This window comes from Zalophus californianus, chromosome 13, assembly GCF_009762305.2.
Source record: "Zalophus californianus isolate mZalCal1 chromosome 13, mZalCal1.pri.v2, whole genome shotgun sequence".
In the NCBI taxonomy this organism is placed as follows: Eukaryota; Metazoa; Chordata; class Mammalia; order Carnivora; family Otariidae; genus Zalophus; species Zalophus californianus.
In genome coordinates this window covers 33,700,244-33,723,601 of record NC_045607.1, presented here as the reverse complement: position 1 = coordinate 33,723,601, position 23,358 = coordinate 33,700,244, and the positions used below count along the sequence as shown (strand labels likewise).

The 23,358-nt window shown below is 40.5% G+C and overlaps 1 protein-coding gene across 3 annotated transcripts in view; it reads left to right on the top strand.

Moving 5' to 3' along the window:
• The window catches only part of TDRD7 (tudor domain containing 7), a 77,849-nt gene extending 57,073 nt beyond the window's left edge, over nucleotides 1–20,776 (top strand). For all 3 annotated transcript variants that reach the window (XM_027616331.1, XM_027616330.1, XM_027616332.2), the window contains 5 exons: nucleotides 6,822–6,956; nucleotides 10,625–10,735; nucleotides 12,600–13,102; nucleotides 16,900–17,060; nucleotides 20,313–20,776. In XM_027616331.1, the coding sequence (XP_027472132.1) occupies nucleotides 6,822–6,956; nucleotides 10,625–10,735; nucleotides 12,600–13,102; nucleotides 16,900–17,060; nucleotides 20,313–20,533 (1,131 nt within the window). In that variant the 3' untranslated portion in view covers nucleotides 20,534–20,776. The remainder of the gene's footprint in view (nucleotides 1–6,821; nucleotides 6,957–10,624; nucleotides 10,736–12,599; nucleotides 13,103–16,899; nucleotides 17,061–20,312) is intronic.
• The last annotated feature ends 2,582 nt before the right edge of the window (nucleotides 20,777–23,358 follow it).

The following is a 23,358-nucleotide window of genomic DNA, read 5'->3' as shown; positions in this document are numbered from 1 at the left end:
CCATCCCCAGGCTAACCCATCCCCCAACTCCCCTCCCCTCTAGAACCCTCAGTTTGTTTTTCAGAGTCCATCATCTCTCATGGTTCGTCTCCCCCTCCGATTTCCCCCCCTTCATTCTTCCCCTCCTGCTATCTTCTTCTTTTTTTTTTTCTTAACATATATTGCATTCTTTGTTTCAGAGGTACAGAACTGTGATTCAACATTCTTCCAAAATTCACCATAGCACATACCCTCCCCAATGTCTATCACCCAGCCACCCCATCCCTCCCACCCCACCCCCACTCCAGCAACCCTCAGTTTGTTTCCTGAGATTAAGAATTCCTCATATCAATGAGGTCATATGATACATGTCTTTCTCTGATTGACTTATTTCACTCAGCATTAACACCCTCCAGTTCCATCCACGTTGTTGCAAATGGCAAGATCTCATTCCTTTTGATGGCTGCATAATATTCCATTGTGTATATATACCACATCTTCTTTATCCATTCATTTGTCGATGGACATCTTCTCTTGGCTCTTTCCACAGTTTGGCTATTGTGGACATTGCTGCTATAAACATCGGGGTGCACATACCCCTTTGGATTCCTACATTTGTATCTTTGGGGTAAATACCCAGTAGTGCAATTGCTGGATCGTATGGTAGCTCTATTTTCAACTGTTTGAGGAACCTCCATACTGTTTTCCAGAGTGGCTGCACCAGCTTGCAGTCCCACCAACAGTGTAGGAGGGTTCCCCATTCTCCACATCCCCGCCAACATCTGTCGTTTCCTGACTTGTTAATTTTAGCCATTCTGACTGGTGTGAGGTGGTATCTCATGGAGGTTTTGATTTGGATTTCCCTGATGCTGAGCGATGTTGAGCACTTTTCATGTGTCTGTTGGCCATTTGGATGTCTTCTTTGGAAAAATGTCTGTTCATGTCTTCTGCCCATTTCTTGGTTGGATCATTGTTCTTTGGGTGTTGGGTTTGATAAGTTCTTTATAGATTTTGGATACTAGCCCTTTATCTGATATGTCATTTGCAAATATATTCTCCCATTCTGTCGGTTGTCTTCTGGTTTTGTGGACTGTTTCTTTTGCTGTGCAAAAGCCTTTTATCTTGATGCAGTCCCAATAGTTCATTTTTGCCCTTGCTTCCCTTGCCTTTGGCGATGTGTCTAGGAAGAAGTTGCTGCGGCTGAGGTCAAAGAGGCTGCTGCCTGTGTTCTTCTTTAGGATTTTGATGGACTCCTGTCTCACGTTTAGGTCTTTCAACCATTTGGAGTCTATTTTTGTGTGTGGTGTAAGGAAATGGTCCAGTTTCATTCTTCTGCATGTGGCTGTCCAATTTTCCCAACACCATTTGTTGAAGAGACTTTTTTCCATTCGACATTGTTTCCTGCTTAGTTGACCATAGAGTTGAGGGTCCATTTCTGGGCTCTCTCTTCTGTTCCATTGATCTATGTGTCTGTTTTTTTGCCAGTACCATACTGTCTTGATGATGACAGCTTTGTAATAGAGCTGGAAGTCCGGAATTGTGATGCTGCCAGCTTTGCTTTTCTTTTTCAACATTCTTCGGGCTATTCGGGGTCTTTTCTGGTTCCATACAAATTTTAGGATTATTTGTTCCATTTCTTTGAAGAAAGTTGATGGTATTTTGATAGGGATTGCATTGAATGTGTAGATTGCTCTAGGTAGCATTGACATCTTCACAATATTTGTTCTTCCAATCCATGAGCATGGAACATTTTTCCATTTCTTTGTGTCTTCCTCAATTTCTTTCATGAGTATTTTCTAGTTTTCTGAGTACAGATTCTTTGCCTCTTTGGTTAGATTTATTCCTAGGTATCTTACGGTTTTGGGTGCAATTGTAAATGGGATCGACTCCTTAATTTCCCTTTCTTCTGTCTTGTTGTTGGTGTATAGGAATGCCACTGATTTCTGTGCATTGATTTTATAGCCTGCCACTTTACTGAATTCCTGTATGAGTTCTAGCAGTTTTGGGGTGGAGCCTTTTGGGTTTTCCACATAAAGTATTGTATCATCTGCAAAGAGTGAGAGTTTGACTTCTTTGCTGATTCAGATGCCTTTTATTTCTTTTTGTTGTCTGATTGCTGTGGCTAGGACTTCTAGTACTATGTTGAACAGCAGTGGTGATAGTAGACATCCCTGCCATGTTCCTGACCTTAGGGGGAAAACTCTCAGTTTCTCCCTATTGAGAATGATATTCGCTGTGGGTTTTTCATAGATGACTTTTATGATATTGAGGTATGTACCCTCTATCCCTACACTCTGAAGAGTTTCAGAGGTGGAATTTAGTGATTCATCAGTTGCATATAATACCCAGTGATCACATCAGATGTCCTCCTTAATACCCATCACACCAGTTACCCCATCCCCCCAAACTCTTCCCCTCCAGCAACCCTCAGTTTGTTTCCTAGAATTCAGGGTCTCTTATGGTTTTCCTCCCTCTCAATTTTCATCTTATTTGTCTTTCCCTTCCCCTATGTTCATTTGTTTTGTTTCTTAAATTCCATATAGGAGTAAAATTATATGGTATTTGTCTTTCTCTGACTGACTTAATTCATTTAGTGTATTATACTCTAGTTTCATCCACATCATTGCAAATGGCAAGATTTCATTCTTTTTGATGGCTGAGTAATATTCCGTTTTGTATATATACCACAACTTGTTTATCCATTCATCTGTCGATGGACATCTGGGCTCTTTCTGTTTTTTGGCTATTGTGGACATGGCTGCTATGAACATTGGGGTGCATGTGCCCCTTCAGATCACTATGTTTGTATCCTTTGAATAAATACTAAGTAATACAATCCTGTGTCATAGGGTAGTTCTCTTTTTAGAGTAGCAGCGTTTTGTAGAGCATCTGACAGCTTGAGTTTCTTCCCGTGTAGCATCAGGTTCTGCCTTTTTGGCAAAATACCTTTTGGGTGTATGTCAAATACTTTGGATAAATATCTAGTATTATTTTTGTTTTTCTCTCAAATTGTGCAATATCTGCCTTGGAGGTAGCAAAAGTGTTCATTCTCTTAGTGATGCATAGAAAGTTAGGGAAGGGAGAATGGTTAATGAAAAGCAGATCCTGTGTTTAAATGATGTAATTGTTCTTGACATTGTAACTTGCCTAAGCTTTATTTAGTGCCTGCACCTTCTGAACTTACTCTGGTCATCCAGCCAATGCTATTCAGTGGCCGTCACTTCTTCCTCTTTCCTCCAAACCCATCCCGAGTGGTCTGCATTCACTTCCTGTGCCGCCTTCTGGCCACCTCTCAGCCACTGCTGCTTGACTTCTGCCTGCTCTCCAACAGCCTGTTCTTGCAGCAGCAGCTTAGCTGCATAATTCAACCAGTGTCTTTCAGGGCTTCTCTTACCAGGCCTCTGGGCTGCACTAATAGTATTGAGACTTGTAATTCCCTCCTCACTAGGCTATCATGGTATCAAATCCTCCTAATTTTCCAGAGGATGTTCAACTGATTGCTTCTCCTATTTTTCACTCAAACCTGCCCCCCACCTGCGCTCTGCAGTGTCAGTGTTGTGCCCCCAACTCCTGTCCCGCCTCACGGTTCTTCTCAGCCTCTGCATCCTTCTAGGCAATGCCATCTCGTTGCTTCAGTTACTGTCTTGGTCCTCATGACTCCCCAGTTTGTTTTCCAGCCCTTGATGAGCTTTAGATTTAGGCAAAAGCCAGCCGAATTGTCCATCTTGCAAACTCCTCAAGCTCTGAATGTCCAAAACCAAAATTATCTTTTCCCATCCTTTTTTTCCTCCTATGTCTGTGTTTTGGTGGTACCTCCATTCATGCAACCATTCAGCCTGCTCTGGAAGAGTTATCTTGGATTCCTGCATTTTCCTCCGCCCCCAGTGTTAACTAATCACCAAACCCTGCCATTTTCACAGCTTTGTCATTTCTTGCCTAGATCGCTGGAATACCATGTCTTTACTCTGTCTTTACTCTTACCTTCCTCCAGTCAAGCTCTATGCCACTAGAGTGAGTCACCCAAAATGTAAATAATAGCAAATAATAATACGTCCAACTTTTAATGAGACTTGTTATTTCCCAGACACAGAATTTTTTTTTAAATATGACTGATTTCACTTAATCTTCATAAAGCCCTATGATCCCCTTCTTACTAATGAGGGAAGTCATTCAGCTAGAAAGTACAAGCTGAGATTAAAACCAAATCTATCAGATTCCAAAGCCCTCCCCCAGTGTTATCACCAACAATATGCGGCTTCTTATAAAGACGACCATCTCATTCTTCTCCTTAAGACATGGCATTGGGGGTGCCTGGGTGGCTCAGTCGGTTAGGCCACTGCCTTCGGCTCAGGTCATGATCCTGAAGTCCTGGGATCGAGTCCCGCATCGGACTCCCTGTTCGGCGGCGAGTCTGCTTCTCCCTCTGACCCTCCCCCCTCTCATGCTCTCTCTCTCATTCTCTCTCTCTCTCAAATGAATAAATAAAATCTTAAAAAAAAAAAAAAAAAGACATGGCATTGGCTTCTTCTCATCCACGGGGTAAAGTCTGGTTCTTTAAGACATAATGTCTGGCTCTCCAGGACCTTGCCTTTACCTTTCTCTCAGCCTCATTCCCTGCCTTGCCTTGTCTCTCACTTTACGTTCCAGCATAACCAAAATGCTTGTAGCCCCCACACGTAAGAAATATGTATGTCTTGCCCATCCTTTTCCCTGTGTTTGAAATGTTCAGATTAGCCCCTAACTAGACTCTTACCAACCTAGTTTACTCCCATTCCTCATGTAAAGTCCAGCTGAAGTTGTGATATTTATGAAATTTTAATTTGTGAAAAAGGAAATACAAATGTCCAGTATGATTATTTCTCAAAAGAGCAAAAATTTACACAATTTAAGTTATCCAGCCAAAAGGTTTGACAAGTCACAATGTACCTGTATGAGAGACTTATGTAATATTAAAATGATATAGAAGATAATGACATGAAGTATTTTTGAGACATTTAGTGAAAAGTAGCCAATTATGAAATAGTATATGCAAATACGTTCTAATTTTAATAAATCTAATTCTTTATACATGTATGGATAAAAGACTAGGAGGATCATTGTAATCTGTCACAGATTATAAGTGATTTTCATATCATTCTTTTAAGTATCTAAATTTTCTATGATAAAGGCATTTTACTAATATAAGAAGTAAAAAGTACATTGTAAAGGAGGGTACCAATTCTAGGCATCCCCTCCTCCTGAAAACTAGCCCTAAAATCTACCTCCTCGCTGGGTCAGGTACCCATTCTCTATGTTCTCATAGCACCTTGTACCTAGCTTTATTATTGTCCTGCTCCATTATATTCTAATTATATATTTGTGTCATCGTCTCTCATGAGACTAGCAACTCTTTGAGATGTGGAAGTATATGTCTCTGACCAGTTATGCCTGGATATAAGAAGCATTCATTATACACCAGCCATACCAATACATGTGTTCAGGATATATGTTTGAATAAAAAATACATTTTAAGATATTGTTTTAATATTGTTTGTGTTTATCATCATCTTAAGAGATTAAAAAGTTATGCTATTATATTAATAAAGCATTTTTGTTGGAGCAGTAGAAAAAGGCTTTACTTTTGGTATGTCTGACTTCCATGCCAAGAGTGGTCCAGCTCGTGACACTCACATACTGAAAGCACCACCATTCTTAAGGTGGCAGTGAGAGCAGTTGTAGGTACGAAGTCCTTGCCCATATAACCATCCTGATGGGGCTGTATTTGGCAAATGCGAACTATATATCCAATGATGGCGGATATCACGTAGGCTTTTTAAGGGAAGTTTGGACATTTAAAGGTATACCCAGAATCTTATATTGTAATGTTGCCATTTGATCACAGGTAATTATTGCTTTGACTCGGTATGTAATTTTCCCATTTTTGAATTATTAATTTGGACTTATTTTACCTCTCTATGACTTTCTGAGTTTCAGTTTCTTAGGACAAATGATAAAAATTGTCAATGGGCTTTTTGACAAAGCTATAAAATGCCAAAATCTGTTATTATTTAAAAATGTATAGTATTTACCTATTACAAGAAAACTTCTCTGAGTTCTCTCTATTCTTTATTTCCTCATTGCTAAGACACAACAGTTTTTTTTCTCATATTTTAATATTTTGGAGAACAGACTGCATCTTTAATCAATATATAATGATGTATCAAGTTGTTTTATAATCAATAGTGTCCTAGAATTGTAAACATTGTAAATATTACCATATTTGTGCATTTTATTATTAGTTTAGTGATTACTACTGATTAAATTATTTAACAATTCAATGTTAAAATCAAATATATTCTAAAAGAATACCTATTAGGTAAATAGGTACATTTTAAAATAAGAAAATTTACAATCAGAGAAAGTTATTACATGATCTCACTCATATGTGGAATTTAAGAAACAAGGCAGAGGATCATAGGGGAAGAGAGGAAAAAATAAAACAAGATGAAACCAGAGAGGGAGACAAACCGTAAGAGACTCTTAATCAGAGGAAACACCCCGGAGGGGAGGGGTGTGGGAAGATGGGGTGGCTGAGCGATGGACATTAAGGAGGACAGGTGATATAATGAGCACTGGGTATTATATAAGACTGATGAATCCCTGACCTCTACCTCTGAAACCACTAACACATTATATATTAATTAGTTGAATTTAAATTTAAAAATAGAAAATAAGAAAACTTAACACTGATAGTCTTTGTTGCTTCTTATATGCATTTTAGAGTTATACAAAATGTAATTGCACAGAAGTGTTTTGGCCTTTTGGATATGCTTATAAATTAACCAACATTTATCTCATTGCAGATCACGAACGTTCACAGCAGCCGAGCTCTTGATGTTCAGTTCCTGGACTCCGGCACTGTGACATCTGTGAAAGTGTCCGAACTCAGGGAAATCCCGCCACGGTTTCTACAAGAAATAATTGTGATCCCACCTCAGGTACTATATGTTACAAGCTGGGAGATTTGCTGGAAGAGATTTGGCTGTATTTGTAGTTGTGTTGTGAGATGCCCTCTCAGTTTTGATCTTGATAATGAGTGAAGTCCAAGTTGGTAACAAAATTGGAAATGGTCCAGATGTGGTTGTTCACTGGTTTTCAGATGTAAAATTTAGCCGACTTAGACAAGAAGACCAGTCAAACTTACAGAATATCATTTGATAAATGTTTGTTTTCAAGTATGTCTCATCATTAGGCTAAGTTGTGCAGTTAGAGATTCCATTTTACTAATGGGATGTCAGTGCTGACTTCTATACAGCTTCAAGATCTTATAAGTAAATTCTGGGGGCGGAGCAAGATGGTGGAGGAGTAGGAGACCTGGATTTCGTCTGGTCTCAGGAATTCAGCTGAATAGGGATCAAACCATTCTGAACACCTACGAACTCAACAGGAGATCAAAGAAAAGAATAGCAACAACTCTCTGAACAGAGAAGCGTCCACTTACTGGAAGCTGTAAAAAGAATGGGCTGCCTATCCAGTGGAAAGACCATCAGGCAAAGAGGCAGCTTGGCATCATCGTTCAGGAAGCACCAGCCTGGGAGACAGAGGACAAAGGATAAGAAGTTTTACCTTTACTGCTGCAAGATATTGAAAATTTGTTAAAGGTTTTGGCTTTTTATGAATTTGGATTTGTGGCTCCAAATTTAGCTAGAGGGTTTAATAAAGCCACCTCCTCACTGGCCGAGCACCGGGGCCACACCGCTCTTGCATTTTAAATGACATCTCTAAATAACTTTTTATAAAATCTGTATGAACATTTCTGTGTCTTTTCCACTTGGCTACTGGCACCTACAGAGTTCCCATCTGAATTTTGAAATCTACAGTAGCTAGTTACCTGGCTCCACAGGCCGTGATACTGGGTTTCTTGGAAATGGAGGACAAAACAACGTTTTTCTTTTACCAAAATTCTGCCTCATGTGACTTTTCAACAGTGGAACCTTTTTAAAAGAGAATGTGAGATCCAGAAGGAGTCTGGGAAATTGTTCCATGGCTTCAGGACTTCCCCAGCTTTGTGTATGGGAACTGTTCTAGAAATTATGGGGAAAACTTGATATTGGATAAGACCTGTGATTCAGCATGCACATGTACACAAATAAAAACAGTCTATCAGCTTTAAATATGGAAATGTCACGGGCACTGAGACTCTCTACACACTCCTCAGGTACATGTTACAGATACAAATAAATAAAAACTGGTACACATTCAAAAAAAAAAAAAAAGATCTTATAAGTAAATTCTTACTTCCAGAGTTCTTAGCTTAATTAAGTGGCCATTCTCTTAAGAAATCTATATTCAGGGGCACCTGGGTGGCTCAGTTGTTAAGCGTCAGCCTTCGGCTCAGGTCATGATCCCAGGGTGCTGGGATCAAGCCCCGCATCGGGCTCCCTGCTCCGCGGGAAGCCCGTTTCTCCCTCTCCCACTCCCCCTGCTTGTGTTCCCTCTCTCTGTGTGTCTCTCTCTGTCAAATAAATAAATAAAATCTTTAAAAAAAAAAGCAATCTATATTCAACATTTTCTTATATGACTTTCCCCCATAGATTTGAGTAAAAAGATTAATTTCTGCCTAATCTTCCTCTATTAATAAAAATTCAGGTAATAAGAATTTTGCATTATTTTGCATTAAAATTAAGAACTATTTCCTACCCTTAGGAGAAATAGAGGATTTTGTACAGAAATTAGTAGTTTTTTGAACAAAGTTATCCAACATTCTATCATTTCAAAAGGCTGCTTGACTTATATTTGCCAGAAGATACCTTATACCATGAAAATTCCGTGGATAAAAAGTGCTTGACCATAATTAGCGTGGCTTTTGTACCTTCTCTCCTGTCACCACTGCCTTTTCTAAAATGACTCTTACAGAAAAGCTGTTGAGCTTGTGTTGAAGCCAATTTTTAAAATCACTTTTATTGCTGCTCAGCCACAATACTAAAACTTGTTAAATGCCACTTTCACTTGGTAACAGCTTTGGCCTCTGTTCCCCTTGTTGGAACATCCACCTGGGGCCAGCCTTACCTGGAAAAGTCTCCCCGGCTGGAGAGGAAAGGGCATCCGTCCCTCTGCCTCCGACTGTCGAGAGTGTTAAAAGCCACTCCAAATTTTTTCTATTAATCCTGCCTAGATTTGTTATTTCATAGATATGAAATTGGGGGAACCTTAAGAGCCCGTGGGGCCAAGCCTCTGGCTGACAGCATCTCCCCAGGAGGTCTAAGTCAGAACAGCAAACTGATGGCCTGTTGGCCCAGGCTGACCTATAAATATTGGGTTTGGGCTCTTGGCTGTTATAGAGTTTTATTTTTTTTTAATTTTTTTAAAGATTTCATTTATTTATTTGACAGAGAACACAGCGAGAGAGGGAACACAAGCAGGGGGAGAGGGAGAGGGAGAAGCGGGCCTCCCGCTGAGCAGGGAGCCCGATCCAGGCCTCGATCCCAGGACCCTGGGATCATGACCTGAGCCAAAGGCAGACGCTTAACCACTGAGCCACCCAGGCGCCCCTGTTATAGGGTTTTAAACTGTGAATTGGTTACCAAGATTTAAAACTTAGAAAATTTCACACAAAAATCCTGACTTCCAGCTTCTCCTGACAAACTAGAAAATCCGGCTATATTGAACACTGTCCTTAATGGGACAGTGCTCTGTGGGAGCTTAGGAAGTGGCATTCTGCTTTGCACGGCCCCTGCTCTCCAGTGTGCTGGTTCCATCTGGCCCATCTTGCCCCCTGGCCCCTGCAGGCATGAAGAGAGTGCTCTCTCTGCTCTAAGTGACCTCCTCCCCACCAAGAAACATCCCTCATCCAGGGGATACAGTAAGAGACCTGGAGCCCCCGAAGAAGAATGGGACTCAGAGAGGAAATAAGGAATCCAGGAATCCTGGAAGTAGGTTTCTTCCCTTCACAAAATTGCCTCAAACAATTCAAGGCTTCCATGAGACAGAAGGGAGTCCCTAAGGTCACCTTTTACTCCCTGCTGTAGTCATTCTACAGAAGTTTGTGCAGTGGTGGTGGGAGGTAAAAGGCATTGAGGAAAATGAGGCATCTAGGTATCTATGAATTTCAGTTTTTCTTACCCTCCTTAACTCTCATTACAACCTCCTTCCAAACATGACCACAAATGTCTGGCATCCACAGGTACTCAGGAACTGCTGAACGAAGCATGTCAGCCTCTGAAAAGATTTTTGCAACCAGAGTCATTTCATTCAAATGACACTTCATTTTTTCAGTTGTCCTTAGAGGGAAGACCTAAATATAAGTCCCAAACCTGTCTTCACAACTTTGTGATCCGATGCAAGTTACTCTCTGATTCCATTTCACCATCTGTAAAGTGGGGTCACAACATTGACCCATCATGCAGAAGTATCGTAGGATAAGTCTGCGAAGTGCCTGGTGTGAGCTCTGGCTAGCAACAGGAGTAAAGACAGCAGTGGAAAAATAAGCAGAGCCAGGAACATAGCAGACAGTCCAGCCCAAGAGTTCAATCATCATTAGTAGCTATCGCTGGTGCTTGCTTTCTATCTTAGCAACATCTGACTTATAGGAAAATAACATTGACGTTTCTTATCGGTACCTATTTTAAGATGGTGTGTTTGCTTTTCCATCATGCTTTCTTTCCAGGCTATCAAGTGCTGTTTAGCAGATCTTCCACAGTCTATTGGCATGTGGACACCAGATGCTGTGCTTTGGCTGAGAGATTCTGTTTTGAATTGCTCCGACTGTAGCATTAAGGTTAGTTCTCTTGATAACATTTGGAAAGAGAGCTGTCAGCCAGAAGGGCTTATTTGTTTCTCTGTGAAAGAATTTTATCTTACCATAAACTGATGCTTTCAGATCTGACACATTTTCATAGTTAAGAGATTGGTTACATGCGTGCTAAGATATTTCATGGTTTGATTTTTATTTAAGAATTTATCCTGTATCTCCAATATTATTTTTAAACCCTTTATATAATTTTTCCACTATTAATAAGGTATCAGAGATAGTTCTCTGCTCCTATTTTGCTCCATGATAAAGAATTAAGTTCCCAACAGAGGGACCATCTATCTCTTGATAAATGTTTCTAAAGATCATTTAAATCGTCTTCTATTTCTTTTTTTTTCTAAAGTAGAATGGCTTATAAGCAAATCATTTGCTTATAATCCTGTTTTCTGCCTTTAAAAGTTTAAACTGTTTTATTTAAAAGCCCTTATTTCTTTTTCTGTACTTTTGCACTTTTGTATCAAAAACATTGCTCTTATTTCCAAGAATAGAAATGTAAGATATTTCTCTGTTTTAACTAATGAAAACAATGTTATTTTATATAAGCATTTAACAATGAAATATCTTTGAGGAATATCTTCATGAAAATCTCTAAATTCTTCTAGCTCACATGGATTTTCTTATGTTTATGCAATTATACACTTAATTACCATTTTATATTCTTCAATTGCCACATGATAAGGAATATTGTTTTCTCACCTATGGTTTAAGATCTTAAAGCCAGAGTATTTGGTACTCAATAAAAATGTTTTTTAATGATTGATTTTTGAAATGGTACTTCTCTATCATAAATGTCAAAATAAATTAGCAGTCATTCATTCATACCACCTTGAAGTGCTAATTAATTTAAATAGATTCATCTTGCTAGGAGAAATATTTTTAAGTAAATTACTATAGATGGCTTGCTTTGTCTCCCTGTCTCAGACCTCTGTTCCTGCCTTTCAATCCCAGCCCTATTTGGTACGAGATCGATGTGGCTGGAAGCATCTTATTTTTGTCATTCCCAGGGTAAGCCAGAGGAGCTGGTAAAAATTACCAGGCACCCAGCCCTTTGGGACACACAGCTGTACAATCCCAGTTGTCAGTCTATAGGATTCCTGTACAACACTCACCCCTCTGGCAGAAAGAAGTAGCCGGGTAGACAAAGGTCTCCTGGGCAAAGGGGGCAAAGCTGTAATTTTGACCTATTCAGTGTAGCTTTTTCCCTCTTTTTCTCCCTCCCATGAAAGGTTCCCTCCCTCCATGTTACTGGGAAAGGGGGCAAAGAAAGGGTGAGGGCAGATATTAAGACCAAACAAGGCATTTGGACCAGAGGTCCCCAAGGGTATAGTGAATGTCAAAGCTTTATCCCTTGCTCCTCAGTCTGAGGGTGCGCCAGCCTAGGCGGAAAGCACATGGAACATCTTGCCATTCTTGTGATTAGTTTTTATTGTTGAAGCTGGGAGATGAGCACATGAGGGTTCATCATACTGTTTTTTTTACTGTGAGTGTTTTTAAATGTCATTAATAAAAAAAGCTTTTAATCATGATATGTAGACTCCATCTCAGTGATAATGACCTCTAGTGGGTTTACAAGGGATCCTCAGTTTTTAGAGGTTAATGAGGTTTTCATTTCCATAAGCCAGCTGCTGGCATCTAGACTGTTTGGACTTATGAGCCTATTTACTACTACAGCCGTGATAGATAATTTATCTTACCTTAAATAAAATTAATTTTAGCAAGTTGGGGTTTTGTGCAAAATACTCTGTTTTATATTTAATGTTAATATTATAACTGCCTCTTGGAATTTAGTGTGAACTTGGACTTGTAGAAATGTCTTGTGTGTTTTCCATAGGTTACAAAAGTGGACGAAACCAGAGGCATTGCACATGTTTATTTATTTACCCCCAAGAACTTCCCCGATCCTCACCGCAGTATCAATCGGCAGATTACGAATGCAGACTTGTGGAAGCATCAGAAGGATGTGTTTTTGAGTGCTGTATCCAGTGGAGCTAGCTCTCCCAACAGCAAAAGTGGTGGCACCCCCGTTCCGGGCAACACTGGAGAGAATTTCAGAAAGAGCCTCACAGATGCCATCAAGAAGTCCGTGGTGGACCACAGCAGCTCCTTCTCCACAGTGGAACTGCCACCTCCTGTCCACCTGTCGAAGCCAGGGGAGCACATGGATGTGTACGTGCCAGTGGCCTGTCACCCAGGCTACTTTGTCATCCAGCCCTGGCAGGAGATACACAAGCTGGAAGTTCTGATGGAGGAGATGATTCTGTACTACAGTATGTCCGAGGAGCGCCACGTAGCTGTGGAAAAAGACCAAGTGTATGCTGCAAAAGTGGAAAATAAGTAGGTCCCTGGACAAAGCATTTTATTCTAAGAAAAATGTGTAGAGCGATACTAAGAGTCCTTAATCCCTGCACAGGGACTTTGAACTGCACAAATGGAAATTTTGAATGTGAAATGAGACTAATGAATTATGCCCTTTTTTAATATTTGAAATGATGTCATTTATCTAAAAATCTAGTGACCATGTATGAAATTCCTGTTAAAACCTAATTATATCTAAAATGAAGGTTTAAATGTTTTTTCTACTTTTCTATTAGACAAAATATTGTTTATTCAGAAAATAACTTTTTTAATAGAATGACTTTTACATTTTAAAAACTAAATGCTTATTGTAGAAAATTTAGAAAATACAAAAAAGTATAAGAAAATCAGCCACACATAATAACCTTTTTTAAACTACTTATTTATTTCTTCTAGTTCTTTTCTATACATATTCATACAATTGGCAAAGTAATATTATATATAATTCCACACCTACTTTTTTCACTTCACATAATCCTGGGAACATTTTTCCATGCGATAAAATTTCTCCATAAACATGTTTAATAGTCCGTCGTCTAGAGAAATCATAATTTACTTACCGTTCTCTTATGTAGGTTCTTTTTTTCTCCCAGGTGTTTCACTATTATAAATAACAATGAACATAAATCTTTGTTCACATCTCAGATTATTTATTTCTGGGGTAGATTCCTAGAAGAGAAATCACTTGTTTAAAGATTACATGATTCTTGATAAATGTTGTCCATTGCTCCTAGAGAGCTTACCACCTTTTATAAGGTGCAACAGTGCGTAGTTCACTGCTCCAGCCTTCGGACAGTGAGAACCACAGTTCCTCATTTGTAGAGCACTATAGTCCATTTTCTCACAATTCACATTCGGATCCACATCCTCCTTTCCTGAAGCCCTCCAGTAAGTGTGGGTTCCAACCCAGGGAAGCCCAAGTGCTACACTCTCTGCACTACAAGGTCACAAAAGCCCTGGCCAAAGGAACAACCTACCCATGTCCTGTCTCCTTTGCCACTTTCTCAGGAGAACTGACAGAGCTTATTTGATGATGCCACACACAAAGAACTGTTCACACACACACACACACACACACACACCCCAGAACTCAGTTTAGAAGTTCAAACTGCTTTTATTTTATTTTTTTTATAGAATGCTTTTGTTCATTCCTAAGACATCAAGCATAGGCATTTGTAAAAGTTTTGTTATTTTCATGAGAGGAAAAAAAGAACAATTTTTAACTCTTAAGAGTGAAAAGTATCATAGCTCTCATTTTAAAAACATTCAGCTTCTATGTCACAAGCTTTTCATCTTCAAAAAAAACATTTTTACGATGTCATGTTATTTACAACTCTAAGTGTGCATGGGTTTAATCCGCCCCCCCCGGGAACATCATTTGTGTCAATTTGCCTACATCAGAACTCCTCACAGAATAATTTAACCACAGTTAAAACGAAACTAATGTTAACTGTTATCTGAGGGGCAGATTAATGGTGATTAGCAGTGGGGAGGTCCTACTTGGGGGCAAGGGTCGTGTGGGGCAGGAGAACCCCTAAACCAGAGACCCGTAGTGCAGTGCTTCAGACTCGACCCCCTCCCACAGGGGTCCAACAGTCCTGTTCCAAGGCTCTGGGACTTTAACCAGCTAATCTGTATCTAGATCATCAAGGATATCATATATGAGAACAGATTATCCGATATTTTCTTAAACTTCATGAACTGCATCAGTGTAAAGTATAAAGAGTTTCTATCTTGCCTATACCCCAGGACTATTTACTAAGCCCTGTTCCCAACTGTGGTAAATTAAGGCTTAGGAATTTCAGATACACTGTTGATTGCAGTGGTTTCCAAATCCACCTTGGCTAAGAAGAGCCAGAATTCTCCTTCCTCACCCCAGACATCCTAAATCAGAATCTCTGGGGGGTGGAACCCCAGAATCAGTGTTTTTCACAAACTCTTCAGATGATTCACAAGGGGCCTTGTACTGAAATTAGTAATCTAGTGCAAACAGAAGCCTTTAGTTAAGCTATTAGTGTTGAAAATTAAAAGCTACAGAGAAGCACGACACATAAGTCCTCCGCTCACTCTCCCCTTGCTGCTCTGTCCCTCTTATTTACACACTAAAAGTACAGACCACCAGCTGTTGCCTTGTACAATTTAAAGACGATGCTAGAGGTAGAAACCAAATATTTTTTTCTCCTTTTGCACTTACACAGTCTGACGTACTTATATTTACACAGCTTATCTTCATTTTAGTAATAATTATAATAACGATGATGATGGCGACCATTTGCCAAGCCCCGGTGATGTGCCTAGTCATGTGCTAGGCACTTGATATATATGGCTTCTGCAAGTGACTTAAAATTAAATATTGCACATGAGATAACTGAGGCTCAGAAAGGTTAAATAGGAGCCTAAGATGACACAGTTGGAACATGGTCCCGGGGGGACTCCAGCCCAAGTCTGTTGGCCCCCAAAGTTCATATACTTATTATGACAACTTTCTATGACTCATGGATTATTGCTTGCTGCACTGTGGGCTTATCTGAAGGTTTCTGGAGTTTCCTCCCAAAGCCCCCAATCACTAGTGTCCAAAACTGGCCTCTTTGTAGTTTTCTTACTAGAGTTCACCCTATAGCGGCTCTGGGGGTTTCCTGGACCCATTCTCCACCAGGGTGCTGGAGAATCAGTCCAGTCTGGCCAGCCCCAGCCCCAGCCCAACAGTGTGTTGCAGGGAAGGGCCTGCTGTTGCCCTGGGCTTGGGGCTTATGACTAATGAACCTGTTTCAGAGGGTGGCTGGGTCTGCCATCCAAGGCGGAGCCCAACTCACACCATGCAGGAGTGGAGGCTGCCTCCATAGACGCTTACCTTTTAGATGTTACAATCTTCCTTCCCTTAGTTTAGTAATACTCTTCAATCATGTACTCAAGACTACAGGACTTTAAGATGGCCCTTCATATTTTAACTTTGAAGTCTAAGCTTTTCTAATTGTAATGACGATGAATGTAGGCCCAGAGGAGAAAAATACGTTCATGTGAATTTCTTTCCGGTGCCTCGAACTGCAGATCTGAAACCATGTTCTTCTTCCCCCATACTCCCCTATCCTGTCCAGGTTCTTTATTCTGGGCAGTGGGTTGGACTTTGTGTTTTGTTTTATTTTGTTTTCCAGTGTCCTCACTTGGCATGACTAAAATTGTCATCTTCACATTCGGAATGTTTTGTAATCTCTTCCCACACGCTCTGATTTCCTCTTCCTTCGCACGTTCCTCCTCCTTGCTCTCCGGGGGTATTTGCTCCACTCCCAGTTGCCATGCCCTGTAGCATCTTCTGTGCTTTTTCTTCTCATGTGTGTCTTCAGCCTGGCCAGTTCTGCTTACCTCCCTCTGCCCGTCTTCCACACACGTCCATCCCTTGTCTCAGACCTGTGGCCATCTCTGTCCCCCTGTCAGAGAGGAGGGATCTCCCTGCCTTGTCCCGATCAGCCTCCATCTGTTTAGAGTCTGTTTAGTGGTGGTTGCTGATTTCTGTGTTTGGTCTCCTGCACTAGTTCCACGATGCCTATAAACAGGGGTTGAGTGAACAGACTCCATCAAATGAGCCAGTGGCAAAGCAGAGAATAGTAACCTTTGGGGTAAGAAGAAACAATTTCTTTTAAAACCTCGATGACAGTACAGTTCCATAGTTCGATAAACGTCATTTACATTAATTTTTCTTTTTATCATACATTGTTACCCATAAAGCTGATGTTGACTTTGTGTATTTTTTCATCCTTTTTAATCCAATGTACCTCTAGGTGGCACCGGGTGCTTTTAAAAGGAATCCTGACCAACGGGCTGGTGTCCGTGTATGAGCTGGACTATGGCAAGCATGAACTCGTCAACATAAGGAAGGTGCAGCCCCTGGTGGACGTGTTCCGGAAGCTGCCTTTTCAAGCCGTCACAGCTCAACTTGCAGGTAATTTCTGCAGGATTCGAACTTGTGCCTCCACACGGCGTATAGTGTCATTTCGTCCTGGGCCCTCAGGGAGCACACAGTTACTGGCCCTATTGACGTAACTTTTCCTTTTTCTTTTTTTTCCCTTTGGCAAACAACTTCCTGGCCCTACTGGAAATAATTTTTAATCATCTCACCGTCACACCCTCCTACCGTATCTGCTGTTCTTCCGTATTCCTTTCTGTCCGTGGTCTCACATAAGGGTGTGTTCGTAAAGCTGTCATCTTAGCACAGGGACGATCTTGCATGCTGCTTTCTTCTTTTTTAGCATTTTTTTTTGTCCTAACTACTTTTTGAGTGTGTGTTTGATGGTCTTGATAATGATTTTTTTCATGAAGTATTTTTATTTATTTTTTTATTGTTATGTTTGGATAATGATTTTTAATAGCTGCAAAAGATTCTGTCTAATCAGTATTTCCCTTTTGTTAAGCCTTTAGGTCATTATACTCTTACTGTAATATTATGAAAACACCTGCACCTGAGTATACTAACCAAAACAAATACAGAAACAACGAAACAACCTCAATAACCAATAGAGGAGCACAGTGCTCACTTCATAGGTGATAACGTTTTATAAATTATAATACAAATACATAATAGGCTTCCACAATTAGAAAAGATTCCTAGGTCATAGAATATGGCCATCTTTTTTTTTAAAAGATTTTATTTATTTATTTGAGACAGAATTAGAGCACATGAGAGGGGGGAGGGTCAGAGGGAGAAGCAGACTCCCTGCTGAGCAGGGAGCCTGATGCGGGACTCAATCCAGGGACTCCAGGATCATGACCTGAGCCGAAGGCAGTTGCTTAACCAACTGAGCCACCCAGGCGCCCAGAATATGACCATCTTTATGGCCAAGTGAGTCTCCAGTTGCATTGCCATTAACAGCATGCAAGTATGTAATTTCACCACATTCATATGGCGTATTGACTATTATTATTAAAATCTGAGGGTGTTGGGGCACATGAGTGGCTCAGTCAGTTGAGCGTCCAACTGGTGATTTCGACTCAGGTCATGGGTTGTGAGATCAAGCCCTGACTCGGGCTCCGTACTCAGCGGAGAGTCTGCTTGAGATTCTCTCCTTCTGCCCCTCCCTCACTTGTGCTTGCACGCCCTGTCTCTCTCAAATAAATAAATCTTTAAAAAATAAAAAATCTGAGGATGTAAGTTAGTAGGTGTACAGGGGTACTTATTTAAAATATTGTCCGTGGGGCGCCTGGGTGACTCAGTTGTTAAGCGTCTGCCTTCAGCTCAGGTCATGATCCGAGGGTCCTGGGATTGAGCCCCGCATCGGGCTCCCTGCTCCACGGGAAGCCTGCTTCTCCCTCTCCCACTGCCCCTGCTTGTGTTTCCTCTCTCAGTGTCTCTCGCTGTCAAATAAATAAAATCTTTAAAAAAAATTAAATTAAATTAAATTGTCCAGTTAGTTTTTTGTGACAGCAGTACAAATGCTGGTGGCCGGTCTGTGTGCATTCCACCGGTGGGGGGCATGCACAGTTCGGTGAAGTTTCACCCAGAAGTCCATCGATGTTAGCATAGAGTGTGGAGCCGAAGGGCTGAGGGATGCAGACCTCCAGCCATCTGGGGCTCTCTGTGTCCTGTTGTGCTGGGAAATGGTGGGTTGTGACCACATGGTGCCACCCTGATTCCTTACCCTGGCTCATCCCACACATTTAGCACAGTAGCAGAAGTGATTTGATCTCGGAAATGAAAGAAATTACGTATATAGATTTTTTCTTTTTAATTTTTGGCCAGCTTTTATTGGAGATATCGATAGCTATATATAGTGTTATTCTGAAGTATTTTTCAGTTTCTTTGTGTGTCCTTCCTGCTAGATTTCAGAGGAAATGCCCATGGTAGTTAGATATGAACGAAAAGTGGCATCTTGCAGATGAGCATGGCTACCACTGACCTGCTTTGAATTCAGGCCTCTAAAGGGTTTCTCCAGATTTAATGATCACATTTTTTTATTTTGAGTTTTGAATGTTAGGTTTTGCTAACAACACGTGTTGTTAAGCATGATAGTCAACTGTCCAGAGAGGGCATCTCTGTGAGGAACAAGTGCAGGGCACCATCATCCCCATCGCCAGCACCATGGCTAACAGTCACCAGGACTTACTGTGTGCACCAGGCCTCTACCAGCCGCTCCGTTTCACTGACTTCTCCCCCACACGAGGAGGGTTACCTACTGTTCTTATCGCTATTACCCGGGTCAGGAAACAACAGCTTAGAGGCTGCTCTAGGCTTCTTCTGTTCTCAAAGAACGTAGACCACTCACTACATGGATAGCAGGTCTGTTAAATTATGTGTGAAACTCCCAGGCCTTCCTCACCATGGGACGTCATTTATAGTTTCTGCAATCTAGTATATGTGGACTTAATTCATGTTCGTTTACTAATATTTTTTGAAAAGCACATATTCTTACCTGGATTTTGTTTTAAAACCTAATTTAGAATTCTAACTTAGAATTCTCTAACGTGAGTCCTCAAGCTTAAAAGTCATAAGGATTTAGAAATACATGGGGTTTACAATTAATCTGGTCCAGCCGGTTTATTTTATGATAAATAAACTGAGGCCTGAGAAGCCAGTTGATTTGCCCAAGATCATACCACATGATAGAAGAGCTGAGAATGGTAACTGGGTCTCCAGACTTTCAATCCAGTGCTTTTGCCATGATATTGTATATAATTTTGAAAAAGTAGTATGCTCTAAGTATATGACTTCTCTTTCTCCTCCTTCTTATATCTGGTTCATCAGGAAAAAAGTCTATAAATAAGAGACATGCCATTGAGATCACTGATATTTTATTTTAGTTGAGTATAGTTGACACACAATGTTACAGATATTATTGATATTTTATTCCCCTTGGTTATCCCCATTATCAGTTTAAATCTGCATATACTTTATATAGGGAAATGGGCAGTAGTTATTATAACTTCATTTTATAACACAGCAATAAATCTCAGTGAAACTTCTGTCTGTAGGTAAAGGTTTACAGAAGTAACCCCATTCAGAATACGGAAACTATTATAAGCTGGACTGTTTTAAGATTGTTGAGCAGCTCTTTTGTTGTTGGTTTTTCTTTAATTAGAAAGTCTAACCTGGTGTGTTTCAGCTACTTTGGAATTGACTGAATAGTTTTCCATTATTATGGATCGAAGAAAGGCTCACCCGACCCCTCACTGACCCTTTTACTCCCTGTCTTGCTCCTAGGGGTGAAGTGCAACCAGTGGTCTGAGGAGGCTTCGATGGTATTTCGAAATCATGTGGAGAAGAAACCTCTGGTGGCATTGGTGCAGACGGTTATAGAAAATGCTAACCCTTGGGACCGGAAAGTAGTGGTCTATTTAGTGGACACGTCGTTGCCAGACACAGATATCTGGATTCATGATTTTATGTCAGAGTATCTGGTAGAGCTTTCAAAAGTTAATTAATCACTGCTTCTGAGATAGTGACAAATAATTCAGATTTTTTAGCAATAACAAAATGTAGGCTTTAAAAAAAGAAACCTCATCTCTGCTACAGAGCTCTGACTGCTGTGGGGATTGAAAAGAATACGCTTCTGTTTGATGAAAGATATTTAACAAGTTTTGTTTTAACAGAGTTGACTTTTCAAAGAAAATTGCACTTGAATTATTACTATAATATTAGAATAAAAATGTTTATCAATGTAAAAACTGACTGCCTTATCATTTTGGAGCTTTATGATCTTAAGACAAAGGGTTTCCCTTTCTATTCATGTCTTCTTTGTGGTGCTGGGTTCCTTTACAGTTAGATTGTGAGAACTTCATGACTTAACCCTGGTGTAGTGGTACGTCCCAAAGCAAGTGGTCACCAAACAGTGTGAGGACTATCTTGAGTTGTTAGCACATTAGCATTGCTGGTGGTGCTATAGAGAAGCCGCCCAGGTGAACCTCAAAGCATGCCCCTCACCCCAAATCTTGAGTGGCACCTCATTGCCCCGAGAGCCTACACCTTCCACAGTCTCCCTACCCAACCCCATTGCCCACCGCTCCCTAACCAGCCACACTGGACCTTTATCTGGGTCCTGAACCCCATGCATGTGCACCCAGGACTACATTCTACAGCAAGCCTTGCTCCCCTCCAAACCATGCTTATTCTGTTTCTTCAGCCTGCTGCTCATTCTCCCCCCTCCACCATTTTTGTTTGCCAGGATCCTCCCTGACATCCCAGGCTGACCATGAAGCCTTCCCTGGCACCCCTCCTACTCTATTACATTTTGAGTATGCCTCTCCTGGTGCCCAGCTTTCACTGAGCTTAATAGTGTATAACTAGTTGTCTGTGCACCAGTCACCCCAACTAGATTGTGAGCTCCTTGAAGGAGGGAGGGGTCTTAGTCATCTCTCTAATGGTGTACTGGTAAATGTTTGACAGTTGGTTCTGGTGGGGGTGGGCAGGGAGTAAGCCTTGATTCCCAGTATCTGATGATTCCCATGTTGTAAATACTCCCACCATTGTTGAGTTCCTGCTAACAACGTGACATCACTGAATATAGAGCTGGGAAAAGACATACCCAAGCAGGTCTTTTTTTTTTTTTTTAAAGATTTTATTTGTTTATTTGACAGAGTGAGAGAGCACAAGCAGGGGGAACAGTAGAGGGAGAGGGAGAAGCAGGCTCCCCGCTGAGCAGGGAGCCCGATGTGGGGCTCGATCCCAGGACCCTGGGATCATGACCCGAGCCAAAGGCAGACGCTTAACCATCTGAGCCACCCAGGTGCCCCCCCAAGCAGGTCTTATGAGCCTGTGCACGGACTCCAGAACACACCCCTGTCTGTGTCTTCCACAACAGACAGAATGATATCTTGAACACATCAGGCACCCATTATGTGCTTGCTAATTGATGAGCAGGGTGGACTGACGGTTTGGAGGCCTTCCTAAGCAATGGTCCAAAAATGAGAGGGGCAAGGCCCTGGACTAAGAGGGCAGCAATGGGAATGAAGAAAAAAATTAAAGGCCTTTTGCAATTTTTAATTAGAATTTTTAGTACTGACATTTTAGATCCAGAAGACAGGAAAAAAGAAGTGTCGAAAAGTGAGGCCAAATCTTAAAGCCTGAAAGGCTAGGATGATGATGACCCTTACTTCATTTGAGAAACTGAAAATTTTGATTTTAAACATCCTGAGTTTAAGTCAATAGTCTCTGTGAGGATATGCATAAACTATTAGAAAGCATGGGAAGAAGACCAGGATGGAGATAAAAATTCTTAAGGTCATTTGCTTATTTTTGTTTGAGAAAATCTAGAAGTGAGAGCAGAAAGAAAAAGATCAGATGTTTGATGTTTTTCATGTAAAACATGTTGAAATTATCTAACTTCTTAAAATTTATGTTTAACATAATTAAAGTGATTCAAAATTCAGGAATGCTAATGCCAGTGATTTAAATAATCATTTATGATAAAATCAAAATATCTTGACATATAAACGTTTAAGTAAAATAGTGTGAATGTATTTTACAATGATTTCTTTCCCTAACAAAAAACAACAAAATCCTCAAATTGCCTACAGATAAAGAAGAGGTGGTTTCTATTTCACTGACGTTAGAAATGCTTCCATTACGTTTCAAAATAAAGCAATTGTGTTGTTGATGTAAGTGAAAAATTACTCATGCTAGGACAATTTGACAGACAATGAAACTTGGCCTCATACCATGTTCAAAGTTGATTCCAGATGGATTCAAAGCCTAAACATGAGAGTCTAAGGAGGGAAGATAACACAGGAAAATACCTTGGTAATCTAGGAGTAGGAAAGATGTCCTAAACAGGACAAAGTGCTAACAATAAAGGCAAATATTGATATGTTAGACTATGCTAAAATGAAGAACACCTGTTTATCCAAAGGCATTATGATGGTGTAAAGGCAATTACACAGTGGAGGAATATAAGTATATAGAATATATTCAATGAACAAAAGACTCTCCAGAAACAAAATGGCAACAAATTTGAACAAACATTTCACAAAGAGGAAATCCAGCTGGCCCATAAACATGAAAAGGTACTCAACTCATCAGGACATGGGCAATGGAAATTCAAATTTCAGTGAGATACCACCCCTCCTCCCAGAACCATGACAATGTTCCAACTTTTGTTCATTTCAATTACTGAAGAATGCCTGCACTTGTGCTGGAGGATACTGGAAAAGAAGTTCACAGCAGCGCTATTGGCTGTATCTAAAACCTAGAAACAAATGTCCATTAATAGTAAAATAGATTTTTTAAAAACTGTGGTATATTCATGCAGTGG